At 49.4% G+C, this 25968-nt stretch overlaps 1 protein-coding gene across 1 annotated transcript in view; it reads left to right on the top strand.

Moving 5' to 3' along the window:
- Nucleotides 1–25757, top strand: part of LOC105287587 — a 37703-nt gene extending 11946 nt beyond the window's left edge. The window contains exon 2 of the mRNA XM_011353211.3: nt 21469–25757. Coding sequence (XP_011351513.1) covers nt 21469–23316 — 1848 coding nt within the window. The 3' untranslated portion in view covers nt 23317–25757. The remainder of the gene's footprint in view (nt 1–21468) is intronic.
- Nucleotides 25758–25968: the final 211 nt, after the last annotated feature.

The raw sequence follows: 25968 nt of genomic DNA, 5'->3' as shown, positions 1-25968 counted from the left end.
TACTCTCGTGCGCGCGACCTTAGCTCGTAAATCCTCGCGCACGCTGGAAAGTAGATCGAAGATTGCGTCGACCGCTGCTGCACTGGCTGTTGAGTCTTTTTGTCTTGTGCGTCGACAGGTCGATATACCTTTTCGAAGAGATCGAATCTGTTTTTCCTGAGGTCGGTCGTGCCGCATTCCCTCTGCTGGTCCCGTCGAGTTTCAATTGCGAATCCGCGAGATCGTTCATGGATATCTGCGAAAATGTATATTACATTTTTCGAGGATCCCGTCTGCCTCCCCCAAAAAATCCGTTCTACCGGATCGTGATGTACGAAGCACCACAACTCACGCGCATTATTCTCTCTCGAATTTGCAGGAGCCTTCATATTTACGTGGAATGCATTTTTTGCGTCTGCCTCGCTATCCGAGCCAGTATCAACGACGCCTCAATTAATTATGTCGTATTTATCGGTACACGCGCAGATCTCACTAGCCAACAACGGCGACGTCAACTTAACGATCGCAGCCCCCGGACCCCCTCGGAATGCGCCGTCGTGTCGGATCCCATCTCGCGGATCTCTTCCCTCTTTTTTCCCCGTTCGCGCCACTTTCCGCGCGATATCAACGTCGGGAATCGAGTCGCGCGGCGGGGCCGATCTCACGCGGGAATTTCGAGAGGATTTTTAGTGTCCTTATCTCGTGATGCGGCTGTTTCTTGCGTCATATATTTGGGCCGTTGACGCCACATGTCGCGGCTGGGTTGGAGGACCTCGGCAAGGACGACGGCAGGACGAAGACAGGTCCTGGGTGAACAGCCACGTATGCGTCCTCATCTTCTCCTCTTCCTCCTCCACTTCTTCGCGCATTTTTCTCCCTTCCGCGCGCAGGACTTCCCTCCTCGGGATCTTCAGCTGGCTCTTGACAGAGCAACGCGATACATCCTGGAGCAATCAACCCGGCATGATCGTCGACGATCTCTGAAACCGAAGAGATTCTGTGAAGCTGGAGAACTCTCGAACTTGCTGTGATCCGCAATTTGCTGCAGTAAAAGCAGAACAATTCTTTTCTTTTATTTATTCCTATCTTAATTTTTGAATAAAAATAAGTAAAAATCCATGATCCTCGCTGTGTTTGGATGTACACATTTTTTCAGTAAGGCTTCCACTCGATGAATTCCTCAAATCTAGTAGATTATTTGATTTTACCCGCCGATGAAATATCATTAGATGTTGGTCCCGCGGGCTCCCGGATATGTAGGAGTCAAGATAAAGCCTCCGCGCGTCTTATAATCTGCGTAATGTCCGCGAAAATGTCATTTGTGAAACCCCGAACGGTGGCGAAAGGCACGACGTGAGGCGATTTTTTTCGACTCTTCTTTCTTTATTTCTTTCTCTAAAGAGGGAAGAAGGCGGTATGTAAAGAATTGACTTTTCATTCCTCAAGGTAAACCTGGCAGGGCTTCACTTAAACCGGACGGATAACCTTTGCGCCGCGAACGCGCGGAGTAGTCTTACGGGCAATTAAGCGGTCTTTATGGGTGTGCAATGTGACATATTCTCCCCCGTGCAATTTCTCCGGCTAAATGCAATGTGCGCGCGCGCACGCGCCGGATAGGACGCACACATGCGTCACATCGTGTTTTCTTCGTTTTAACTGCAAGTCATCTCTGGCCTCTTTCTCTCCTCTTACAAAATCCGTTTTCAAGGAACTTCGCATTGTGAAAACATTCTCTTTCTCTCTCGGAAAGATCACAATTACCGGATCATCTCGATCATCGGGTCTCGAAATCCTCGCGAGTAAAGCGCGACTAACGCATTACTCAAGGCTTCGAAATAGCACCCATGATACATGCGATATAAACACGTATTTAATTTAATCCGAAGCGTCCAGCGCGAGCATTCCTCTGGCCACTTGCCACGAGAAGACGAGTCGTTTAAATCGAGATTGGGTGCTTAAACGAAAGTTACCAAAAGATCGTGGAACCAACCACCGCAAACGGCATCGAACGACCTTCGCGAATCACGATTTCGATCCTCGCGAGAACGATCTGGACGGAAAGAGGATCTTTTTTATGCGGTCTGTTCGCGACACCCCATCGTTAAATGCCCGTCTGTCCCCTTCACGCCAAGATAATAACGAAGGCTAACAGGCAGCCCTTTCCTATTCCTGAATTATGGTCTCGAATAAAGAGATCGCGGGGAAACACGCGCCGTGTGGATTTACGGCATGGCGTTTCTGAATGCAGACCCGGCTACCAGTCTAGGATCGAAACGACCAGTGATATCATCATGGACTATCTTGTATAAATCTTTCTTCTGATATTTAACTGAGGTTGAGATCGCTCGAGGCGATCAGGAGAATGTATGCAAAAAAGTCTAAACGAATGTAGATCTGACGATTAATATTGTCGACATGCTAAATTTCTATTACGAATCTTGGAAAATTTCATTTCTTGCTAAATATTTTCTTGTTGTCTTCTTTATTTGCATAAATAGTGAATACAGTTGCAAACCTGTATCTATATTAAATCATATTTTTGTAGTATGTACAACACAGGCGCGCGCTATGCGCGCGCTATTTTATTTTTCAATATTAATAATGTTTTCGAATACTAATATTCATCTATTATTTATTATATGCACAATTATCACACTCTACCAAATTGTTAACCTCCACGCGAAGACATTTAACACGGATTTTTAAGAGTGGATTTGGCATATTGCCTAGAGTTCTCGACTATTGAAAATCCTTTAAATACAAATGAAAAAATTCTAGCCCTAGAAATTTTTTCTTTTTCCGAGGAGTTCTGGGGTATCTATATTATTATTTGGCATATTGCCTAGAGTTCTCGATGATTTAAAATTCGTTAAATCAATAAATGAAAAAGTTCTAGCCATTAAAATGTTTTTCTTTTTCCGAGGAGTTCTGTGCTATTTATATTGTTATTTGGCATATTGTGAATAGTTCTCGACGATTGAAAACCCTTTAGATAGAAATGAAAAATTGGTCCTCCAATAGATGTATTATTACCATGGACGCATCCGGGACGACGAGACGACGTGCGAATGCGATTTATGGGATCTAACTCTTTCGGCGAGAAGAACGCGCATGAACAATACGAGAGAAAAAGAATGGCGCGCATCACGTTTCACTTGGACTCTAATTGACAATAAAAATAATACGCGACATATTTGAATACCATTCTTCTATTGAATCTGTAATAAATCCGTTTAATTTTCTCATCGCTCTTCGCGAAAGTTGCACGAGTTGTGCCGGAGGAGTTGTGAAGAGTCGCGATTTAAGAAACCACTGAGACGCGCGTGTTGCCCGGCAAAAAGTTCCTGGACGTATATCATCGATGGCATAAAGCGGAGTCTCTTCAAATGCACGCGAGATGCTCGTTTGCGAGAGATAGAACGTATTAATTCTCCAGTTATGTACCAGGGATGCTGGGAGTCCCGGAGCACCCTTGCGCAACATACATTTTAAGCGCGTGCGTTGAGTCGCGCGCGGCTGCGTCCCTACGCGCGTTTATGAGAGATAATGATTTAAAGTGTCGTAAGGTGTCATTTACATCGTTAAATTAATTCACGGCACCCGCCGCGGCGGTCCGATGTTCGAGAGCGTTCCCGGCGACTTTACGACGCGGCTCGCGTGCGTTCCGCATCGTCGAAAAACCGCCGAGTCGTCGTCGTCATCGTCGTCATCGAAATGAGAATAGAAAGGGAGGCCCCCCCGACGTGCACCGACGAACCCCCCAGCACCGCGCATAAAAGCAAACTTTTACTTTTCGCAAAACGGACTGTCGTTATGGCCGGCCGACGAATGTCCCATCGCTTCCTTAATAAATTTAATGTCCGCGTTAAGAACTTTAATTATTCATAAACCGTCTGCGAATATCCGCCAGCGATACGGCGGAGCTGTCGCATAAAGCGGGCGCATTAACGGCGCGTACGCTGCGCGTTATCTTCAAGCGTATAAACGGTTTCTCCTCGCGGGCGGTTTTTATTTCTTATTATTTTATTATCCTTATTAATTTCGCCATGATCCTCTCGTGAACTTCAGCGATACCACCTCACATCGCGTGATGCACCTATGTGACGTCCATGCGCGCACTCAGGGGGAGGATTTTCGGAGCAAGCGATCTATGCGTACGATGTAGACAATCTCTCGCGTGTTCCGGACCGAAGAACCGCCCATGAGTCTCCCATGAGGTACGTGGATACTCTCGACACTTCCATCGGCGAATTACTTCTTTATTTCCCTCGTGCCTGTCTGCACGCAGCGCGAAAGAGGAGGCGAGGCGCACGCTCGCGACAATGGATAAAAATCGCAGTCGCCATTAAAGTCACCTCGTATTTCCCGTGATTTACGACTGCACGCAATGCATGGAGGGCGCGCAGATGCCGTTACATATATATACGCAAGTATACATATACATATATCTACTTCGTTGTTCTCCTCGTGCACCGCGCTCGCCAAGTGTGCGCGCACTCGTCTCCGAGAATAATTCATGCATATGACTATTTCCTCACCCTTTTACTCTCGTGGCTATTTTCGTTTGCAAGACCGACCCCGAAATCAGGTCCGAGCACGCGTGCTGACCTTTTGGTTCACGCGAGCGGAGACGCGAGTTCGTGTCACGGTCATCCGCAGACAGATAAAAGGGGCAGCAGCATACATTAGCAACGGGATCATTGTTCATCAGTCACTGCCGGAATCTGGCCCGGTAATCAAAAAATTTGGCACGACGAAAGAGCGCCTTATCGAGCGGCGCGATCGCTGCTCTCCGTCCACTTCGAGCGTGCTTAATCGCCCGGATACTTACGCTTCTCAGTCTCTGTATTAATAAATTTACATCCCGCGCAATTTGTCATGGGGACGGAGCAAAAAAATATCTCGGTGATCCGTCGCTCATAATGCGCACGCGAGCGACATAATGATCGCCGCAGTGAAAAAAAAACGTGGAGATCAGACGGCGAACGCGCCTCGTCGATCAAATTCCGAAATGGATCTACGATGTGCATTAATTTAATTTACATTCGAAGAATTTTTGCCAACGAGTCTAATAATCCAGCGCCGAGTGTTTAGAATCTAATTAGACCTCGCTTCCGCAGAATTAACAGTTTATCGAGATCGAATAACCGAACATCTCACATCGCTTTTTAACCTGCTGCTTTATAATCTCGCTGACGATTGTCGTTGCATCAATTCCGCGTTTTTCAGCGTTCTTCAACACCGTCGATTCCCACGTGTGTGGGAGAAAATTCCGTTCAGGCGAGGCGTCCTCGCACAAAAAAAAGAAACGAGATGAATCGCGATGCTGCATATGGCAGGTGCAGGACGGCGCGCGCTTACCGAGCTTACTCGAGCGTGCCGATAAGGTCCGCGACCGCGCGGTGATTTCAATGCGCGCACAAACGCTGCAGCGCATTGAAATCACCGCGAGTACTCAGCTCGCTCAATGTTACTACCTATAATCGGCGTGGCGGTATCCGACACTCTCGGCTTCTCACACGCGTGATGCGAAAATAAACATTCCCCTCGAGATTGGCGCTCGCTGATTGATCATGAACTATAGAATGGAAAAATGCCTCTCTTCTTTATCCGAACCGTTATTATCTATTATACATCAACGTCGTTATCCTCCTCGGAGATCAGAAAGAGGAATGAATTGACGGCTCGCCTCTGGAAATTCGTGTCTCTGAAACGCGCAAAAGTTTCTCGATTATGCACGATATCTCGAACGTTTTTTTTTATCCTCGAGCGGATTTAGTACGCGGATTGTCTGCGCCGCTATTCACGTGCGCTTGAACCTGCTCAGGAACACGTATGTAGAACTCGTTACATGGATTTCACGAAATCGCACGTGACATTGGAAATTGACGGATTGGTGGTGTGGTATCGAGAAAGATCTCACTGATCAAGATGATCAGTGCAATGATCAGCGCTAGTGATCTTTATGGTTCCTATTTCGCAACGAGCTTTCGGGGAGGACATTTGTACGATGCTAACATACGCCACGAGAAATTGTTCAGCGAGATTAATCGAGAATCTGCTGTATCGTGCGACCTATATTTCCATCGAGAGATGCGCAAATATGCGCGATCGCGCGCGCGCGTAAAGATTTGTTCAGGTCTCTGCGATCAACCGCGACTTCTTTCTCCAGTCGGTGGCACGAGTGGTCGGCCAGGCCTCGGCGTTAATTAAAATGTCAACCGGTAAAAGAATCACGTCCAAGGCGACACACGTCATTGCCTCTAAAAACGGCGAAACGAGCGGCGGTACGATTAAATTATACCCTTCGCGCCGCCTCGCAGATACGCGAGCGATCAGATCGGGAGCTAGTTTCGCGCCCTTTCGCGGTTTACCGCCTATCCGTCGCCTTAAATCATACGCTCGCGCGCGAGGCCGATAATTATTCAGCGCCGCTGACGTAGACCTGTTTTCCAATACCGTGCGATTTTCTCCCCACATCAGACGAGTCCGGCAGAGCTCCACTTTTATTATTACGTGAAAATTGCATTCGTCACTCGAAGGATACAGCACGTGTCGTCGTCGCGATTAAAACCCGCGATGAAACGCGCGTGTGCCTGACCCGCGTGTCGGCGCGCTGAAACGACGCTCGCTTAATTGTGGAGCATCTTTCCCGTTGTTCAGCCTCAAGTTGAAGTCGCGCTTCGACCGCCGCGCTGTGCTGATCACGGTGTGCGCGATTTGCCACAGGTTGTGCAAGTGTGCGTACTATGTAGGAGTACCTTGGGGTATCGGGCGAGATATGCCTTTCACATAACTGTGAGTAAATGCCAGGCCGCGCGCCGGCGGTTCACCTCCCGCGCACCACCTCCCAGATGAGACCTATCCTCTCCATCTATCTATCTATCCCGCGTCGTGCAACGAGCAATAACTTGTTCCTGCGACGACGATGTTCCGCAAGATTCAGAGAAAGAGAACGAAAAGCTGCGATTCTGACCTGTATGTATAACTGTTCACGCACCCGCGTGTGACCGACTTCGGATCCGCGAGTGCTCCTGGCTGGAGTAATCCTCGTAACAGTCTTCGTAAGCGCTTTTTAATAACTACTAGTAAATCATTGATATTGCAGCAGCTTCTACAGCCTGATGCAATTTCAAGTTATAACAAGTGAGACATTAACACAACGGGGTTACCTGGAGAATCCATCAAAGTCCCCCGCGACGAGAATGGTATAAATAAATGTTTAAGATTAATTACTAATGCAGCGAGAACTGAAGGACGTTCGCTGCAACGAGGATTTTGGAACTTTCATCGTGAAGTTACGACGATGATTTCTTCAAGTTCATCCTCGAGAGTCCAGGACAACGCTGATTCGATAGCCTGAAACCAAAGCTAAAAACTCCGAAAAGCGTTATCTCGCAGTTACGAGTGAAAGTTCAGCTCGACGCGTTCGATTCAGCTTAGCAAATAAGCGCGCTGTAATGTATTATAGAAGCGTGTTAACGCGTTGCGCGATTGAAAGTGTCGGCACACGACGATGCCGGCGAGGCTGGTATCGCGAGGTATCGCCGCGTAACTTGGACGCTTGGATCTCATGAAACCCCGAGGTAATACCCGATCTTCCACGTGACGGTATTTTCCGCGGGAGCGCTAAACGACCGCGCGAAATCCAGCCTCGCGGATCGATCCTCCACGTGCGACACCGCTCGAAATTACGAGCGACGCCGGCCACGGATGATGACATAACTGTCGTCGTGTCGAAGTTAACGTCGCCGTGTAACTGTAACCGTGATTAAACAGCCGTTGCAATTAAATGACTTGCGGTACTCGTGTCGCACGTCGCATTGATGATACGACGAACGAGACAAGATGATCGATAAGTATCGTGCCTGCAAAAGTTGTCCGTCTTAACACGCTATACAGACTTACATATTGTATAATATTGATTTTCGTTACATTGTTTTTTTCTTTAAGCAGGTGAATAATGAAAGCGTGATCCTAGAGATACGGGAATCTGTTAACTAATACATTTATACCGGATAACACTGTTTATTCCGTATCGAATTACGAAACAGCTTTTGGAAAAGATAAAGCAGAAGAAAAGGTAAAACCGTGATTCGTTCTGATCACTCCAGGATACCTTATCGATCGTAAATCGAGGTGACATTTTGCGGGACATGTTTGACGTCACGCGGCCCACATAACAGCGCCAGCTAACTTACGATTTTCTTGCGACACTTGCGACACAGAGCTAAACTCGTTACTACCCTTGTCTTTTCGCTCGCACTAAGCTGTCGTGAAATATAGAATCGGATATCCTGTTATAGATTTTACGTCGAGCGGCTTTAGTGTCGGCGTGAAGGCCGGTCGTTCAACGGGCACAGTGGATTCTATTAAGCGAGCGCATAAAAGCAAAAAAAAAAGCGGCAGGAGTGACGGTAATAATTGATCATTACTATACGCGCCGGCAGGAGCGAGGACTGACTTAATTAATTCCTCCGGTTACGCGCCTCGCACGATTACTCTCCGCGCCTCGGAGAGGACGATTATTAAAATGTTCTGGCGGGTGCGCGCAAGGGGATTTGAGCGGAAATTATTCTCCTCTCGTCGCGCTGTCCTTCCAACGTCATGGTACCAACGTCTGATACACGTCTACCTGCGCATGAGCTTTATCCGAGTTGAAGCAGCTTCTCTTGATGCACGAAAGAGAGCAAAAATAAAAAGAGAAGAAATTAAAAATCCTCCTTGCGAATGGCGCGAGAGAGAATATCGTTCTCGAGAGCGCGGCTTGTCTCGTTCTCGAAGAAAGGTCCTTGTCCCTCGTTCCTTCTCGTCCTTGCGACGGACACACGCCGAATGCACGCGCGTGTGTCTATGTCTCAATTAAATTCCGCCTGGGAACCGACACGCCGACGATATTCCGCACCTTCGCGGTGAGATGCGAGCCCGACTTTTTCATTTTTTCCCCCTTAAGTAACACGTCCAAACATCAAGTTTTATGCCCAACCGCCGGCCGGCGATTGGCACTGTTCTTTGGCTCGGCCGCGTTAGGGTTTTTATGAAAGAATTGGCCGCCGCCAAATGTGGTCGTCAACCATCACGGAACCAAACAACGACGTCTTCGGCGGTGAATTCGACGGGGAGGAGGAATTTAAAGTGACTCCTGTCGCTTGAATCTTGGGAATTACGAGCAATGGCCTCGAAGCGCCCACAAAACAAAATAAAGTACAATAATAAATAACAGTATTAATCGCTGAGAGCACAGAGATAATTAACGCAGAACTTCGGAAAATGACTAGAAAAATGAAATGATAAGCTGTAACGGCCAGTACGGGTAAAAGTAAACCCCGTAAACGCAAACATGTATCGCTTATGGTATCGTGGCGTTTAGAAAATTGCCCAAGAAAGAGATCGCGCGCGGAAAAATAATTTGGGCGTTTCAGAAAGTGTGTGTGGCTTTAGGCTTGCCGCTCGGTTGCTCTTAAGTTGCAGGTACGCGCTAGGCAGGCCTTTCACGATCACGAGCGCAACTCGTGCAATCGCATTTACCTTCAACCGAGCCGCGCTCTCGCCCCGCTCGCACGCGCGAGTCGCAAGTTTCTGCAGAGTGTCGGCTGGCTAAACGTCTCTCTTCTTGCTCTGCTTTCCTGACGTAATCGCGCAAGGCCGCGACGAGAAATCGCTCCGAGCACGGAGCCGTCCGCGCATGTGGAACGCTTTTAGAGAACTGTCAATTCTCAGTGATACCCGGCGACGTTGTCGCGATCACGTGTCACCTCGCTCGTTTCTCGATGTTACCCTAATCAGCCCGAATCATCATTATCGTCGTCTTCTTCGACGTCATCGTAGCTGCGGAGGATCACGGCGAGGAGCCAGGCTACTTGCCGATTTCCGCGCGCACCGATCGTCTCCGGCGCAGCACAATAATCGTTTATCGCTTCATTCGCCGGCCATTATAAGCAAGCACCGCCAGTAATAACGTCTCCCGCTGCGACCATATATCGTCTCCCGCCAGAGTTACACCGCCACGGATATCGAAGGCGAACGATTTATTAACCTCTCCCGCCCCCGCGGCCGTCCTCCACTCTCCTCCCCTCGTCCTGCCGTCTCTCATCCTACCTGCCGGCTCCGTTCCGCGATACCGTATCTCCCGCGAGTAATTACTTGATGAATCTATAATGCGGCGGTAATCAACCTGTCACGGGCAAGAACGCGAAACGAACGGCCGCCTCCGCCTCCGCCGGCGGCTGTGACGAATGCGAGGATTTCTTTATTATTCAATTGCGCCGGATTATTAAACCGATTTCGTCCGCCCGCGCGCATAAATTGACGTCCATTTTTTCTCTTTTCTTTGCTGTCTCCCTGAGTGGGTGAAATACAGCGCGCATCTTTTTTCTTTTCGCGCACTTCACCCTCTCCTCTTTTCTCTCGTGCGTCTTCTACCAATGTGATGACCGTATTTAATACCCTCACTATCACTGTTGTGATTAGAAAACCATCACAAAATATCTCATAATTTTTCTATTTTTAATAAGATAAATTCTATCTTGATAGAAATGTGATAAGCGGAAATACGTATCTCTTGATTCAATCCCTTCGTCTCTTTTTAGCCCTTTGAGTGTTAGCGGCGATTATATATCGACGACTGAATTTATTAATCATATGTACTCCGAAACAATGTTTTGCAGTATTTGATAGCGGTAGATGATTGTCGTTACTACTTTGCAAGTCATGCTCTCAGGAGATTTGAGGCCCCGTCTCTTACGCAACCGCAGTTTTTATCCGATTCCGGTGGGATCCTCTCTTCACGTCCCAGAGCAAAAAACCAGCTTCTTTTTCAATGCAATCCACCGCGATTTTCGAACTTTCTCTTCTAGGGGCAACGCCTCACGCATCGGACGAAGGAACGTAGTTTTCTCAACGGTTCCGCAAATCGATCTGCAAACAAACCGACATTTTCGTTCTCGACGTGTGGCCGCAAAAATGTTACAGTGGAATTTTTGCGCGACGTTGAGCGAGAATCGCGCAATTACAATCATACCTTATCCGTAGCTGGCGCAATTTTCTGATACTTCACTTTTATTGAGAATCAGTGATGCGAATACGAGCGTCAGTCTCTCGTTGTTTCCTCACAAGACGGAGTCACCCTTCATGACACCATGACCTCGCAATCTTCTAATAAAGGCTCAGCAGAACGAGCGTCGAAGCATTTTCGAAAATGTGAAAATGCATTTTCAGCGCGACTCGCAATGGGTTTTATAAGAAAAATTCCTTACTTTTAAAGTCTATGAAATCTGCTCCGAAAACCGGAATGGAATCACGATGGCGTTTGGACCCGGGCGAGGCCGGTAGCGCAAACATGTTTAATCGTCGATGTATAGAATTTTTACATTTTCATGATAAACAAGTTACGATCTGGAGCAGAAAAGTTTACGTGCTAATTCGCTGCAAGTTGGAAGGAGACAAGATTCAAAACGCGATTGATTTAATATTCGATCGAGCTTTGATTAAATATTGAAGAATGTGAAAAATATATTTTCTGGAAAAGAAAGTTTGCTTTCCAGGACAGGAAAGACTTCCAGAAAGTATAAGCATCCAATCTCTCGCTGGATAATTAAAAAAGATTTATGCGTTAATCCCGTGGCTTTTATTAGCTTACCGATGCGGTAATGTCAAGTGATTCCTGCGGAATTCGCGTCCCGTGAACTCTTGCAACGAGCTGAAATGTTGCGGATCGTGCAAGACAGTTTTTCCGAGTTGCATAACGACTCGATCGGAAATCTCGCGGTTCCTCCGGTCCGCCCGCGCGTGCCATATCACGCGTGTAAAACGCGTGCGAACACGCTCTCACCCGCACATGCCTCTTACGTAAAATTATTTAGAAGCTGCGCGTGTGGGAGGCCCGTGTATTTATACCACAGCGACTCGGCGCACGAAATTACGCCACTGTGGCCATTGTGTAAGCATTGTCGAGGTACGCAGACTAGTTAAACTTTCGCTGGGTGGACGGTGAAAACTGACCCTCGGCTGGTCCCGCCGATGAAACGCACGATAAACGCACGTTGGACATCTGACACCAACCGATGGATACGTTCAATGGGAAAAATATGTCAAGTTACTGTCAGATATATGTTCGATCGTGCTTTCGAAGAGCAATCGAATCAAAATGAGTATCAAAATTTTGATTCTTCCTTAGCATTCGCGTCCTCGAGAATTGTTTAAATAATGCAGCGTGAAACTTGTAGAAAAGAAATTACTTCCAGCAAGGAAAGAAACGGAATTTACCTAAAATGTATTCGAAATTGAAATTGATAAATGAATAAGTATATCAATAAAAGATTCCTAAGAATTAAATTAAGATCGAATAGATCAACAACGATAATTCTATTTGACATATGTAACGATTTCTTGAAAGCAAGTATTGTCTAATTTGAAAGGACTATCATAGAGCCTCATAGCTTTGGCAGACGAGTTATAGGATGCCGATGGGAACGATATGGGATAGATAGATGCGCGCTGCATAAGATCTCCTATATTAATGGTAACAGAAAAAAAGGAACGTGCACCGCATCGAATCGCGCGGCGGAATGAACCGCACGTTACGTCTCTTAACGCTCGTGCACGTTATTTGAAAATCACGCTGACCCCCACAGCGAGAGTTAATCGCGTTAGTGAGTGGCTTAATAGCGGCGTCCGCCTCGTTTATCGCGATCCTCGAGATTAACCGCGATTACGAGTATTCTGATTTAGGAGAGAGGCGGCTCCGAGAAAGAAAGAGAAAGAGTAAAACGCGCGCGAGTGTCGAGCCACGTAAAAGACGCGGTATGCGGCATAATCGGCGTGCGAGGGTCCGATAAAAGCAACGGGTAAACGCCGATTCGTAAAGACGCACCGATGCGTGAATCCGGGATCGTTATTTTCGGATTTAAGGCACTTGAGCACTCCGAGATCGTTTCGCAATTAATAGCCGTGATATCTCGGCGAATGTGCGCGCCTGTCTCTCTTTCTCTTTCTTTTTCTCCATGTAATTTAATTACGTCTTCTCGCAAACCACTCGCAAACTGCTCACGGTTTTCGATCGTGTGCGGACAGTACGTTGTATTATATTATAATATATTACGATACTTAACATGCACACGCGCGTCGATATTATCGGTAGTAGCGGATTCCCTCTGAAAATCCTGTCATCTTTTCGCGCTCTTAAGCTTCCTTATCGCCTGCGCTGATCTTCTGGGCTTTTAAGATCAGTCCACCGATATCCCGTGACTGTCATATCACGCTCGCACGGATCGCGTAGAAATCTCAATGAATGACACGTTCAGATGATGCTGTACGCTCTCACTGCGTAGGAGCGTGCGTTTGCGTGGCACAGAATGTGCCGTAAGTGTGGGAGTCACGGGTAATTTTGTATTTTGCTGCATCTCGCATTATCGCGACTTGCATGATACGGATCCCGTTCATACGCTCACGCTCTTCCGCGTTTAAGGAAATGACCGGATCGCGAGCGATCGAGAATGGATTCTAGCAACAAACGGGATCCTGAAACTTCGAAGAGCGAGAAGGAGCTTTCTGTTAAGCATGAAGACTCTTGTGAAATACGCGCGATAGCGAGTTCGAGCGCGCGTAATTGGGCACGATAAGATAAATATTGTACACTTTGCGAAGTTCTCTCGGACGATATTTGAAGATCTGAAGATCTGGATTCCGAGTTGCAGTTCCAATTCGAATAGAACGAAAAATTAAGCCGCGTATTACCTCCGTATATTCCGCGTGTCGGGAGCGCGATGCTGCAACTGCGTTGGCTGCATTTTTGATTATAATACACCGGACGAAAGGGGGAAGGAGGACACGTGCAAGGAAGTCGACGCAAGGCGGCAATTATTTGCAACCATCGGAAAGGAATCGCTCGCATTGAATCACGAACGAGTCGGGTGAGATTCGTGAATGAGAACGCCTCGCGCAGAGCGCTCCAGAAGAGAACTGCGGCACCAATCGCAATCTACGCCGACTATGCGCGTGACGTAAATGGGGAACTGTAATTACGATAATATCGCGAATTGCAGAATTTGGTCTGATTAAGTCGCGAGTGTGAATACTAAAGATCACATATCTTACTTAATCCGGAATGAAGTTTAACGGATTTAAATTTGTTTCGCTGAAGTTTAATTGCTGCGATAACGAAACGTCGAGACATTAATAAATGATAAGGCAGGCCCCGGCCTCGAGAATCAAACTTCATTAAATGGAGTGCCGATTACGAATGTAATGAAGATATCTGTCTCACTTATATCTTCGCGGTAATATCTGCGGATTTATGTGTATGCGTTATATATACGCACTCACACACGTACCACGCCCAGCCGCAACCTTGATCGGGGCCTCTTTCGCAGATTCCTCAGAACCTGATACGCCCGTGTCAATTTGTTTCACATACCGCCCGTGAGCGATCCCTTCGATCACTTCGCTTCGCGTCGGCATGTCCGCGTTGCCGGATACAAGGCGGAGGAATCCCGAAAGGAGAGCAATATTTCCTCCAATGAAGTAAGATCTCTCTGGCGAACAAAGCACTCATTTACACGGGTAAGCGGCAGCAAATCTTTGATGAGTATCTCGCCACGTTTGTCTTTTGGCTATTCATTAATAAGGACTTGAAATTATTTCATCTACATGAAGATTGCGTGCTATATTAGGCAGAGAATACATTGAGAGTATTTAAAACCAAGATGTATCTGGAGATCTACCTTTTGTGATGTGTGATACATTCAAAACGGTATATAATCGCGGATCGTGAGTTATCGGTTCGCGTTCTTGTCCACCTCGGCATATCTTGTTTAATTGGAAGAGCTAGGAAGAGAGAGAGAGAGAGAGAGAGAGAGAGACCGCGGACATTACACGTTGAAGAGAGGCTACTTCTCGTTTTCCACCTGGCTGAAAGTAGGACGCGTAGGTATATGTCCGAAGGGACGCACGGGGCAAAAAGCGGTCGAAAACGAGGGCGAGGGCATTAACTTGACTCGCGCCCACCACGCGCGTCTCGTACGCACGAATCCGTGATTCTTTGCCGATGACGGGATCGTCATTTCAAAGAGACGAGCCGCACCTGCATATTGTTTACGGCACGAGTCGTCAAGTATCCGTCGGATAAATCCGTCCAGCTGCAGGGGACGTCGTCACGCTTCTCGCGCGGTACCCACGCGAATTCCTGCGCCCGTTTATTAACCGGCCGTATCGCCGCGCGTTGTCGATCTCGCGCGAGCGAGCGTTTAATCAGAACATCGGAACGCGATCGCGCGCGTCGTCTCGTTCGTCCAGGTGCGTTCGCCTCCGCGGAGACCCTTCCGGACATTGTAATTCCGACGTTCGTAAATAATTGAGAAAAAAAAACGAATAATTATCAGCCGGAGATCGTTGCCGTGACAAAGAAATTACGAACGATTCGCGATGACATCGATGCTGCGAGGAGACGTTTTGCTTACGCCAGAATGCGTGGGATTCTGCTTCATTAGATTAGATTACCGTTAGATTAGCGTTATTCGCTTTTCACCGACATCAAACCGCGAATTAGATCCTCGTTGAGAAGCTGCGCGTAACTAAGCGTAAAATAACGTATACCTGTTCCCGGTCGCAGCACTGCCTTCCAATTATCGATCATACGTAACTCATAGATCTGCAATGACTCGGCCGTTGAAAGCGCCGTTCTCCTCAATTCGATCTCCGATATCGGCGCGATCGGGAGAGTAAAACGCGCGGCTTCTCGCGCGATGTAACACGGTCGTGCATGATAGATGGAAGAACGAAGGAATAATCAATATAACGCGAAATAACGACTTTGTTAGCGCGCGAAGGAAGCGCTCGATCTCGCGCGGATGTCAGGATGACGGGACAAATTACCGGCGATACCGCTCGGTACAAATATATTAGCGCGATTTATCGAGTCCATCTCGGGCGGACCAGAGAAGGAAGCAACGTGGCTCTCGCAATGAAGACAATCGGCCGCGCGCACATTGTAAATAACAAATAATTGATTGCAGGCCTTGGTGCAACGCGCGATAAACCTGCCGCGCGGCCTCTCGCGTAGTAATGAGGTATCGCCGAAAATAGAAGGGTGCGCACGCAGGGCAATGCACGAGAGTTGGTGATTCCGATAGGGAGCAACGAGAACGCGCGACAGTCCGATTTAGCAACAATCATCCGTCATCAAGCGCGTATCAAGCGTCGCAGCGCGTTGATGAGCGAAGATCGTCGCTCTCGCGCTTAATAAACGACGCTGTCGGGCGCGAAGCGTCGATTACGCTCGCTCGCGCGATCGCAGGCGTGTCGGTCGCGGTTGGAACGGTTCGAGCTGGCTGGACTCGGTATGACCTCACCTCCAGCTCGCGGTGTCCGCATGACAGCACGTGTTCTCCTTTCAACAGGAAACCGATCGTTCCATTCGGCCGGTCGATCGACCAGTCCCGAGCGCGCGCGCCTTTTAACATCCCGCGCAGGTCCCGCCAAGCCCCGCTGCATAAATCGGCGCGATATTAATCCTATGCATATTTATAATTCCTCTCGCGCGCGCCGCGCCGATCACGCCGATTTATGTGAACGCGCGCGAGCCGAAGACAGTATGATTAATCCCGCTCGGCAGCACCGGGCAAACATCGACCGGATCACGTCTCAAGAGTCGATCGCTCGTTGCGGCGGCGATAATCATCCCGGAGGAGCCGGCATTAATCATCCGCGAAGAATTAAGCGTACCGGTCAAGCGTTCGGGGCACGTCGCCCATGGGGCCCGGTACTTTTTCATCCCAGTGGCTGGTGCACGGGAGAATTGGTGCGCTTGAATTTCACGCGCTCTCGGGGTTTCAAACTCGGCCTCGGCGATCGATGCTGCGGGCGTTCCTGGCGTTTTGATGGATCGCCGGTGTCGCGGCCCAGGTAAATCACCGAATCGAGATAAGCAATATATCCTGAAAGCAATCTGGGTTGCTTTTCGGTTGTCGGTCGTATAAATTGTTTCGTTAGTCGTGAGACTTGCGGCACCCCAAGCACGAAGGGCGCGGCCCGATTCCTCCAAACGGTATCGAGTACGCGTTGAATTGAACGCATTGAACAGCCGTGAGGTATCGCGACTGCCCGCGATGCGATTGTAGACGGCCGTAACACGTGTTTGTTCACGACGACGAGTAGAAACGGCGCGTCTATTCGCGCGGGACCGCGACGAGTATTGGCGCGGCGCACCGGTGGTACCGGTTTGCGGATCTCGACTGCTTTATTCGGAGTAACTTCTCGGTCCTCTCCCGCCGTCCTCTTCGCCTTCCGTTTCGCAATCGCGGGGGCACGATAAGCAATAAAGGCGCGGGCGAGGATAAAGCCCCGCGCTGTAAATCGCCGCGAAATAATTGCAGCCGCGGCCAACATTAATAAAAGAGGTCGAAGCAAGAGATGGATACCGTAACGTTGCATTCTTGGACTGGCAGGTCCAACGGATTCATCGCGACGACGAATAAAGATCTCACTTTTCATTGTGCTCTTTCCCGCATTCCCGAGATTCCTCTCTGCTCCTCCGTGCGTTTTCTTTCATTAGTCTCATTACGTGATTTTATTTCGAAAACATGGAGATTGGGCGTTCGAGTGAGGAGCGTCGACGACGGCGTGTCGAGAGAAAATACTGCATCGCTCGGTGCATCATAAAGGAGCCACGTATACACCCACGCCGCGGGCCTCTCCTGGCTCTCACCCTTCTTCTATATCTCCCACTATATCCCACCCTTTCTCTGCACCTTCGTTTCTCCTGTTGCTGAGGAGCGATGTCATCAGTAGCCGCTTCGCGCGCATTCCGTATGATCATGCTCCAAAGATCGGCAATTCTAAAACGAAGTCAGTATCGAAGAAGAGCACTTTCTAAGCAAATTCAGATAGATTAAAAACCTGCAGATGCAGAACACTTAACAGCCACGATCGCGAAGAAACTAAACTTAAAAAAAACTTAAATCTTTTTATCGAGACGACAAATCAAATTTATGTTGCTCGATGTCGGATTATTTGGTAATGTTGTTAATTATATTCATTGTGATTACCTTTCACTTGATTCGCGCGCGGAGAACCGCAGAGTCCGAGCGACGTTGAACACACCGCGCTTAATCTTTAAGCATCTTAAGCAGGCGAACCGTCACTCGGATCGGGGCAAGGACGGCGGCGACCTTCCCGCAGAGCCGCAAGAGTCCGCAGCACACAGAGACAGCAAGAGGAGAACCCGGGCAATAAAATCGAACTTCGGCAGGACCCCCTTCGCAGCTCGCAGACTCGCATAATGTTGCGCGATAAAAGCGGAAACGTATTGCCGCCCTCCGCTTCGTCCGCGCCGGCGCTCTTTCGCGCGCAACCCCGTACTATCACGCAATAACGCGTACAGAACGCGCGGATCGCGAGATACACGCACTTTGTTACCGCTCGGGACGCGCGCGATAGCTAATTGAATGCGTGAACGGTCGGTGGGCCCCCGATCTCGCCGACGTTAATTCCACGACCTGACGCGAGACCGGAATAATTATTCCCGCCACTTAAATCTCTCGCGCTTAACGTTCCCCGCGGCACACTCGATCGGGCATGTTATCTCGGCCTCGTGAACGTCCCCGGGATTTTAGAAGGGTGCATTGGCGTCGCCGGATCCGTCCCTCCGGATGGACCGAAACTGAGAGCGTACGGATTGTCGCGCGGAATTTTGGAATCTCTCGCGCGATCGAAATACCGGATTCAATTATTAGTACGGTATGTACACGTCGGCCATGCAAATCCCCGTATTTCGCATCTCTTTTACAGCTCGCAGCTTTTCGTGCGTAGTTACTTATTCAGTATGAATGTACAATAACTTTGCGCCCGATATCGGGGAGACGTTCCACATGGGAAGATTTCTTTTGAGAAACACTTACTTGTCAAATAAATTCTCCGCTCCGAGTGCGTGAGAGGATGCGTGTGCGTCTCCTTGCTCCTCGCGGCGCCCATGGCGCTCGTCCGCGGCTCCTCCCAGTGCATCCTTTCTCCTCGTGCTGTATGTATGTGTGTGGTGCATGTCGCCGGGCAATCGCGTAATAAGAGATAAATTAAGCGTTTATGTTCGCGCACCGCCGCCGCCACCGCTATCTCCCGGACGCGGATTCGCCGGCACGTGAGAAGCACGCACAGCTAATTGCCATCGAATTTGCCTTAAAATGCTCACAATGTTACGCTGGGCTCATTAAGATTCGAATCGAGAGACAGAAAGAGAGAGAGAGAGAGGGAGAGCTGAGAGAGAAAGAGACTCGCTTTTGTTGCTGCTCCGTCGTCCGAGGGAGACGTCCTTCCGCACGATTGCTCCAGGTTTTTCCCTCGCAGCGGACAAGAAGCAGCGAGACGTCGATTTTTCACGGCGACCGTGAAGATCTTGGATCCTCTTTTGTCAAGAAAGCGTCACGAGCACGTCGTTTCCGCGTCCGGGGCCGGACCGTGTCCACTCGATCGCTCAAACGTTCGCAGTCACGTAGCCTCCGCGCGGAGATGATCACTATAATCGAAACGTATGAATACAGATCGCCGCAGCGTGCGTATACGAACGCCTCGGATGCGGATAGCGTCGTGGCAGACAAAAAATCGCTGAAATTGCTTCAAGGTCCGCGAACGGTCACGAGATCTCGCGACGCGTCCTCTTGCTAGACCGTCCTCTCAGCGCGGATAATGGAGCGTTTCAGATCGGTTTCAGATTAATTGGATTCTCTTGATCATCTTGAGCACCTCGCGCGATTCTCGCACCTGGTGCCTCGCGTTTCTCGGGTTTCGCGACGAGATTCCGCTTCGAGGAGGATCGGGCGTTCACCATTGTTTGCAAATGCGGGAAGATCTCCGGGGCGCGTAATGGTTCCGGAGTTCTATTAGACGCCGGGGCAGCTGCATTGAGCGATAATCTCGGTGGCACGGCGGAGAGCGAGGGGGTGGATCCCGATAAACCGTAGCACCGCTCCCGCATAAATCACGACGCATCCGCGACGGGTCAGGCCTCTTACCTCGTCAAGGTCGCGGTTACAGGGTACTCGCAAGGCGCATCCAGGTATCTCATTACGCTCGCGATAGCCGCTCGCGTGTCTCATTATGTACAGGCGTGGGACCATACGGCGGCGAGCGGCGATTGGAAGTCGATTAAGAGAGCGATCGATAAACTTCGAGCGGCTGAAAAATCAGACGGATATTTAACGGACGATAATTACTCGCGTCCGGTGCATAATTCACATGCCCCGTGCTTGAAAGTCTCACACCGGCGAGACGCGATAGCGAATAGATCCACGTGCGATAGAACGCGCGCATTGCATGGAGAACGCAACGTTTCGTATGGTGCAGCGCGGACCTCGACATTCTCCACCTGAATCGGCTTTCTCCAAGGATTATTCGTAACAAAGAAGATGTGATAATAAAATAGATTGGAATCTATGTAATACAGCTCGAAAGGCAACCAAAGATTTTGAGATTTCATTTATTTTAGATGGGCACAAATCGAATCTTTTTTGTCTCACTCAACAATTGCAATCAATGCTTCCGTAGCTGCCGCGAGAATTGCGCGAGATTCAGCGAGCAAGAAGTAATAAACGCGCCACGAGAACGAAAGGCGAATCTGTTGTAAAAATGTTGGAGATTTCCATCAAGAGAAAGAGAGAGGAAGAGCGGTCCCGGCATGTCTTTTTGGAGGACTTTATAAGCGATGCACACACCTGTCTTTGCGTCCTTCGTGCGTCTTCGCGAATGCGGAACGCGTAAAACGCGCTTTATCGTCCATCGTCGACGTTCGACACGACCGCACATTTTTTCCGATTCTTCAGGTTTCTTCAGAGGAGACGTTTGAAGTGCGTCGCGAGCTTGTATGCCGATTTCACGTGTGTTTAACGACGCCACAAAAGGCGCGGGACTAAAATGTTGCACCCTATAAACGACGTCAGCCGCGTTCCTCGACGGACTCTTTACTCGCACGTTACGTGGCAATTCGGGCGTCGATACGACTTCATTTGCTTGCTATTATTTATTCGTTCCAGCAATGTAGCGTAATTTAAACGTGTACTTGAGCTTCCTGTTTACTGCGATGGTTCCCGTCTACGAGATTGCGACTGAAAGAAAGACAGCTCAATTTGAATTTTAATGTATATGATCACAAGGTGAATACAAAATATTGCATATGAAGACATTCTTGTCAGCAATGACTTTTCCTCAAAGTATCGAGAAATGAATGAGTCGCTGGAACGAAACTGACAAAAATTTGCAGTAAAGCAGACTCCTTTTAACAAACTTTAAGATCTTACTCAAACAGTCTTTAGAGTATCTCAGTAGTGTCAAAATGTTTGGTATTAAAATTACGGAGAAAATATAACTTTAATTAAATCTCTGGAAAGAAATAAGAAAACTTAAAAGTTTTTTTTATTCGTCATGAACCGTCGCTTATCTTGCTAAGTGAGCGTATTCAGAGCATACGATCAGAGACGTGATATTAAATGATCGCTTGCTTTTCAGGTACTGCTTCAGGCGGCACTGGTCTGGGAGGAGGCGCGCAGCGCTCCGGCGAAGAAGAGCGACATACTCGCGGGCACGGAATTCCTCTCGGTCTTCATAAACGGCGCGATGGCGCCGACGCCGCAGCGACGCCGTGGTTTCCGGCGCGGCGGTCATCGCGACGCGACCGCCGCAGCGGGTGACAGCGCGACCGCCGAGTCGCACCAGCACGAGGCGTCGATCTACCGGATATCCCGGAACCCCATCGGCGGTCGACCGATCGCGGTGTCAAGGTCGCAGCCGGCGAACGGCCGCGACGAGGTCGTTCGCTTCTACCCCATCAGCCAGCGCACGCTGGAGAATCGGCAGCAGAACCTGGCGTCGTTGATTGATGACCTGAGCACGCCGGGTGGTATCAGCTCGACGCGTCTGACCCCGTCGACAACGTCGACGACGATGGCGAGCGCGCCGCTGGGTATCCGCGATTGGACGACCTCGTTGAAGTCAAACGGGACCAGCGGAACCGGCAGAGGAGTCGTCAGCCGGCAGAAGGTGATTGGCGTGAGCGTCACGTCCACGGTGGAGGCGACTCCGTACAAGGTACGCGTCGAGCACTACGACGGCGCTGATGCAGCGGTGGTGACGCGACCCCCGAGTTCGGTCGAATTGCCGATTAGAGAAGCAGCCAGGAGCACGACGAGAGGTACCAGTCGTCCAATGCTATCACCGTCTACTACAAGTACGACGACGACGATGACGGCGGTGACGACGCCGCCGTCGCCATCGTCAGGATTTGTCACCGAGGAACTCAGCAACATCGTCTCGGAGTCCAACAGGAGCGAGTTCTCCGTGGACGAGGACTTGCCGAGGACGAGCTGGCGCGGTCGCGCGACCATGACGCCGCGGATCCAGCAGACGCCTGCGTACGTGCGAACGAACGGACGTCAAGCGGATGAGAATCAGGATGAAGAGGAGGAGGAGACGAACGAAGCCACGCGTGTCATCGACGTTGATGCGATCACGTTGCCAACGGAGATGAATTATGAGCTGCCGGTGAATAACGCGGAGCCGCGAGAACCAAACCAGGAGCCGTCGGAGGCGCAATCCACAGATCGCCTTCAGGGTCGCAAGATGGGGCGCCACTATGACGCGCCACTTTACAATCGATCGGGTCCGAAGACATACAGTCAGCCGTCTAAATCGTACAAGCCCGCGCGCGCCTATAATGAGCCCGCCAAGGTGTACAGCGAGCCGGCCAAGGTGTACGGTGAGCCTGAACGAGTGTATGGTGAACCGGCCAAAGTGTACAGCGAGCCTGCCAGGGTCTACAGCGAGCCAGCGAAGGTCTATAGCGAACCTGCCAAGGTCTACAGTGAGCCTGCCAAGGTCTACGGCGAACCAGAGAAGGTCTACTCGGAACCGTCCAAGATCTACTCGGAGCCGGCTAGAATCTACTCCGAGCCGGCCAAGGTCTACTCGCAGCCGGCCAAGGTGTATGGCGAACCCAGCAAGGTGTACGACTCTGAAGGCCAGCCAGTGGTCCGTCAGCAGCAAGGCGGTGAGCCTGATGAGCAGAACTACGAGGTGGACGAGTCGGTCAGTGTTGGTAGCAACGGCAACGTCCATGGTCCGCAGTTGGTGACGGAAGAGACTCCAGGCGAGGACGGCCACAAAGTCGGCTACGTGGAGGAGGGTCAGAACTACCGAAAATACCGGGTTGAGGAGAGGACACCAGACGGCTTCATTGTCGGCGAGTACGGTGTAGTCAGTCACGATGATGGCTCGCTGCGCGGCGTCAGATACACCGCTGATGGCACCATCAATCCTCAGCTCATCTATGATGCCCTGATGAAGTTCCTGGCTCTCTGAGCGACGAGGACGAAGGATGCGCCGTGGTGGAGAACGCAGCGACGCGCCATCAGGAAACTATGAGCGGCCTGAATCGAAGCTCGTGCAATGTTGAACCCAATGCAGTCGGTTTCCTCATTTACCAGTCTGCGTTGAGTCTTCCGCAGATTGCGACGTAACGTGGTGTAACATGACGTAGCTGGATGATCGAGGATAATTTAAGAGGCTTGTCGTGTCTTCGTCAACTAATCCCTGAGGTCTAGTTGATCTGTCGTCGACAATGATGGTGTCAGAAATATCCATCTGCATAATATATCTCTTCTTTTCGATGACGAAGACAACAGCAACGAACCGGCGAATCGCGAGCTTCTTCGGGATAGCTTCCACGGGGCGGCGTCGTCAAGGGGACGACGAACACGACTGATTCTCTTGCTCTTGCCAACTCAACTGCCTCAACAATTAATTTTAAGAACGACACTTAGGATCTAAGGAAGAGCTCCCGCCGCATGTCCTGGTTGAGACGATCCGTGTGTCCGGACCGCTATCGATCCCGAGGATCGATTCAAAGTCGTCTGGGACCGGCGACGCACCGAAAGTCGAATCTCGAATGCACGGTCATTGCGAAACACTGACAGATGAAAGTTACTCGCGCGGCGAAAGTACGAACTTTTGTGTCGCGGCGCAGCGCGATGGCCTTTGACGATTGTGGCAACCGATCGAGACGGTTTGTCGAATGGAATTAGCCATTGAATTAACATTATCACGATTACGCGAGATAAGCGTGGGAAATTAGATAAGCGCGAGCGTAACTCGCGAATTCGAATTTTAAGCCTGCTCCGACGATGATCCTTGCGCGCGACATCGATACGCGTCCTCGCTGCTGAATATTTCTGGATAACCGAGAACTCGTATCCCCTCTCGCCCACCGTTGCGTCTTCGTCGAGGATGTAACCGCGACGGATCCTCGATCCCTGATCTCTGATCTCTGATCTCGGGTGAAGGAAAAAAAATCTCGCGCCGAATCGAACATGCCGCAGAGATTCGGAGCTGATGCTCACGCTTGGACACGTCCCGCGTGAAAGGACTCTCGCAATGCGAAAATAACAATCCACGACGTCTTGTTTTCGTAAACCGACGATCTTTCTGCCGATTTTTTAAAATAGCGAATCAGGAGCGTCAGGGATCGCCGATCGAACGTCATGATCATGCGATTTCGTGTGAATCATAAGTGAATCCTGTCTTTTGTACGCTAGAAATACCGGTGACAAGAGAGACCCATATCGATCGGGGATTCCTCCAAGCCGAAGGGGATTTGACGAATTGTTTGCTGCAAAAGTTGACGCCGGAACACTCATTGTCAGATTTCTCTGCGCGTTTTTCTGCGTCACTTAAGAAACCAAATTTCATCCCCTATTATCAAATATTACTTATTATTATATTAATCTACAATTCTACAATTCAGATTTCAAATTCTACGATTCAGATTTGTTCGATAAACCTTGCATCTCGGTCTAGAAACTGTCTCTGTCGCGAGATATCGAAGTCGTTTAAGCACATGGAATAAATTAAACGTGCCCAAATGTTCCGGTGTCAACAGCCTCCGGAGTCATCGACTGAGACTCCCCTTCTCGCGTGCTTTTTTACCGCGGTCACGCTTCTGCGATGAAGAGGTAGACGAGGAAGTCGCAGTTGCCAGGGCCCTCGTCCGCGGGTGGTCGATGGACCGGAGCCTCCTCCGTTCCCCGGCGGGCCCCGCAGCTACGACGGACTGACCGACTTGTCGCGGCAGCGTCCCTGCGTGTCTCCTAGCTCCTAAGTCGCCTAGACGTTAAGGCTGTTCCGCGTCAAAGGAAGTATCTCAATCAGCGAGAAGGCTCGTTTCAGCTCTTTTGCAGCGTATCATCTTTGTTTCGCGTTTTAAGCTGGCTCATCCTTTTTCTCTGTCTCTCTTTTTCTCTTTGTTTCTCTCTCTTATTACCTCAGTTCTTTGAGATAGTTCCTCTCGCCACGCAATATATCGAACGAGCGTGCTCGTATGCTCATATCCTGAGTAGCGTCTCGTGAAACTCGCGAGAAGCGTGTACGGGGTGTCCCGCAAACCGTCGCATCTTTCCTCTCGCGAGGGTGACTCGGTCCGAAGATAGTCGAGGAATCTCTGCGAGCAGCGACGTTATTCTCGGGACACCCGAGGTATACATATTCCTCGGGTATCCCTCGCGTGTATTGCTCACGTTCGTAGGCTAAGTAACGTCCCGATTATTCTATTTTACTCCCCCGTACGTACACTCCTAAAGCATCCCGATATGTTACAGACGGTATCTCTTAAGAAGCCTCTCTCGTGTATAAGGCATGCATCCTAGAGGATAAAATATTTACCATTAAAGCGTTACATATAGTCCTGTGCAGCCATCGCCATTTTTCAACAGCGCACAACTTTGTAATAAATCCATTATCGATGAAAATGGTGTATACTTCATTCCAGGATAGAATTCTCTCTGCCTCCTTCCTCCTTCAATCTGCAAATTTATCGTTTTAATAAGAAATTAATCTTTCTAAAATTTTTCTAAGCGTCAGAGTAAATTATTTTTAGTAAAACGAGTTTGCGAGTAATTAAACTGAATATTTGTCAATAATTTTATTATAAATCTTCTTTGATTTTTGATGCTACAGTAG

This window comes from Ooceraea biroi, chromosome 5 (genome assembly GCF_003672135.1).
Source record: "Ooceraea biroi isolate clonal line C1 chromosome 5, Obir_v5.4, whole genome shotgun sequence".
Classification (NCBI taxonomy): Eukaryota; Metazoa; Arthropoda; class Insecta; order Hymenoptera; family Formicidae; genus Ooceraea; species Ooceraea biroi.
Note: the sequence above shows the minus strand (reverse complement) of the source record. Positions and strands in the feature narration are given on the sequence as shown.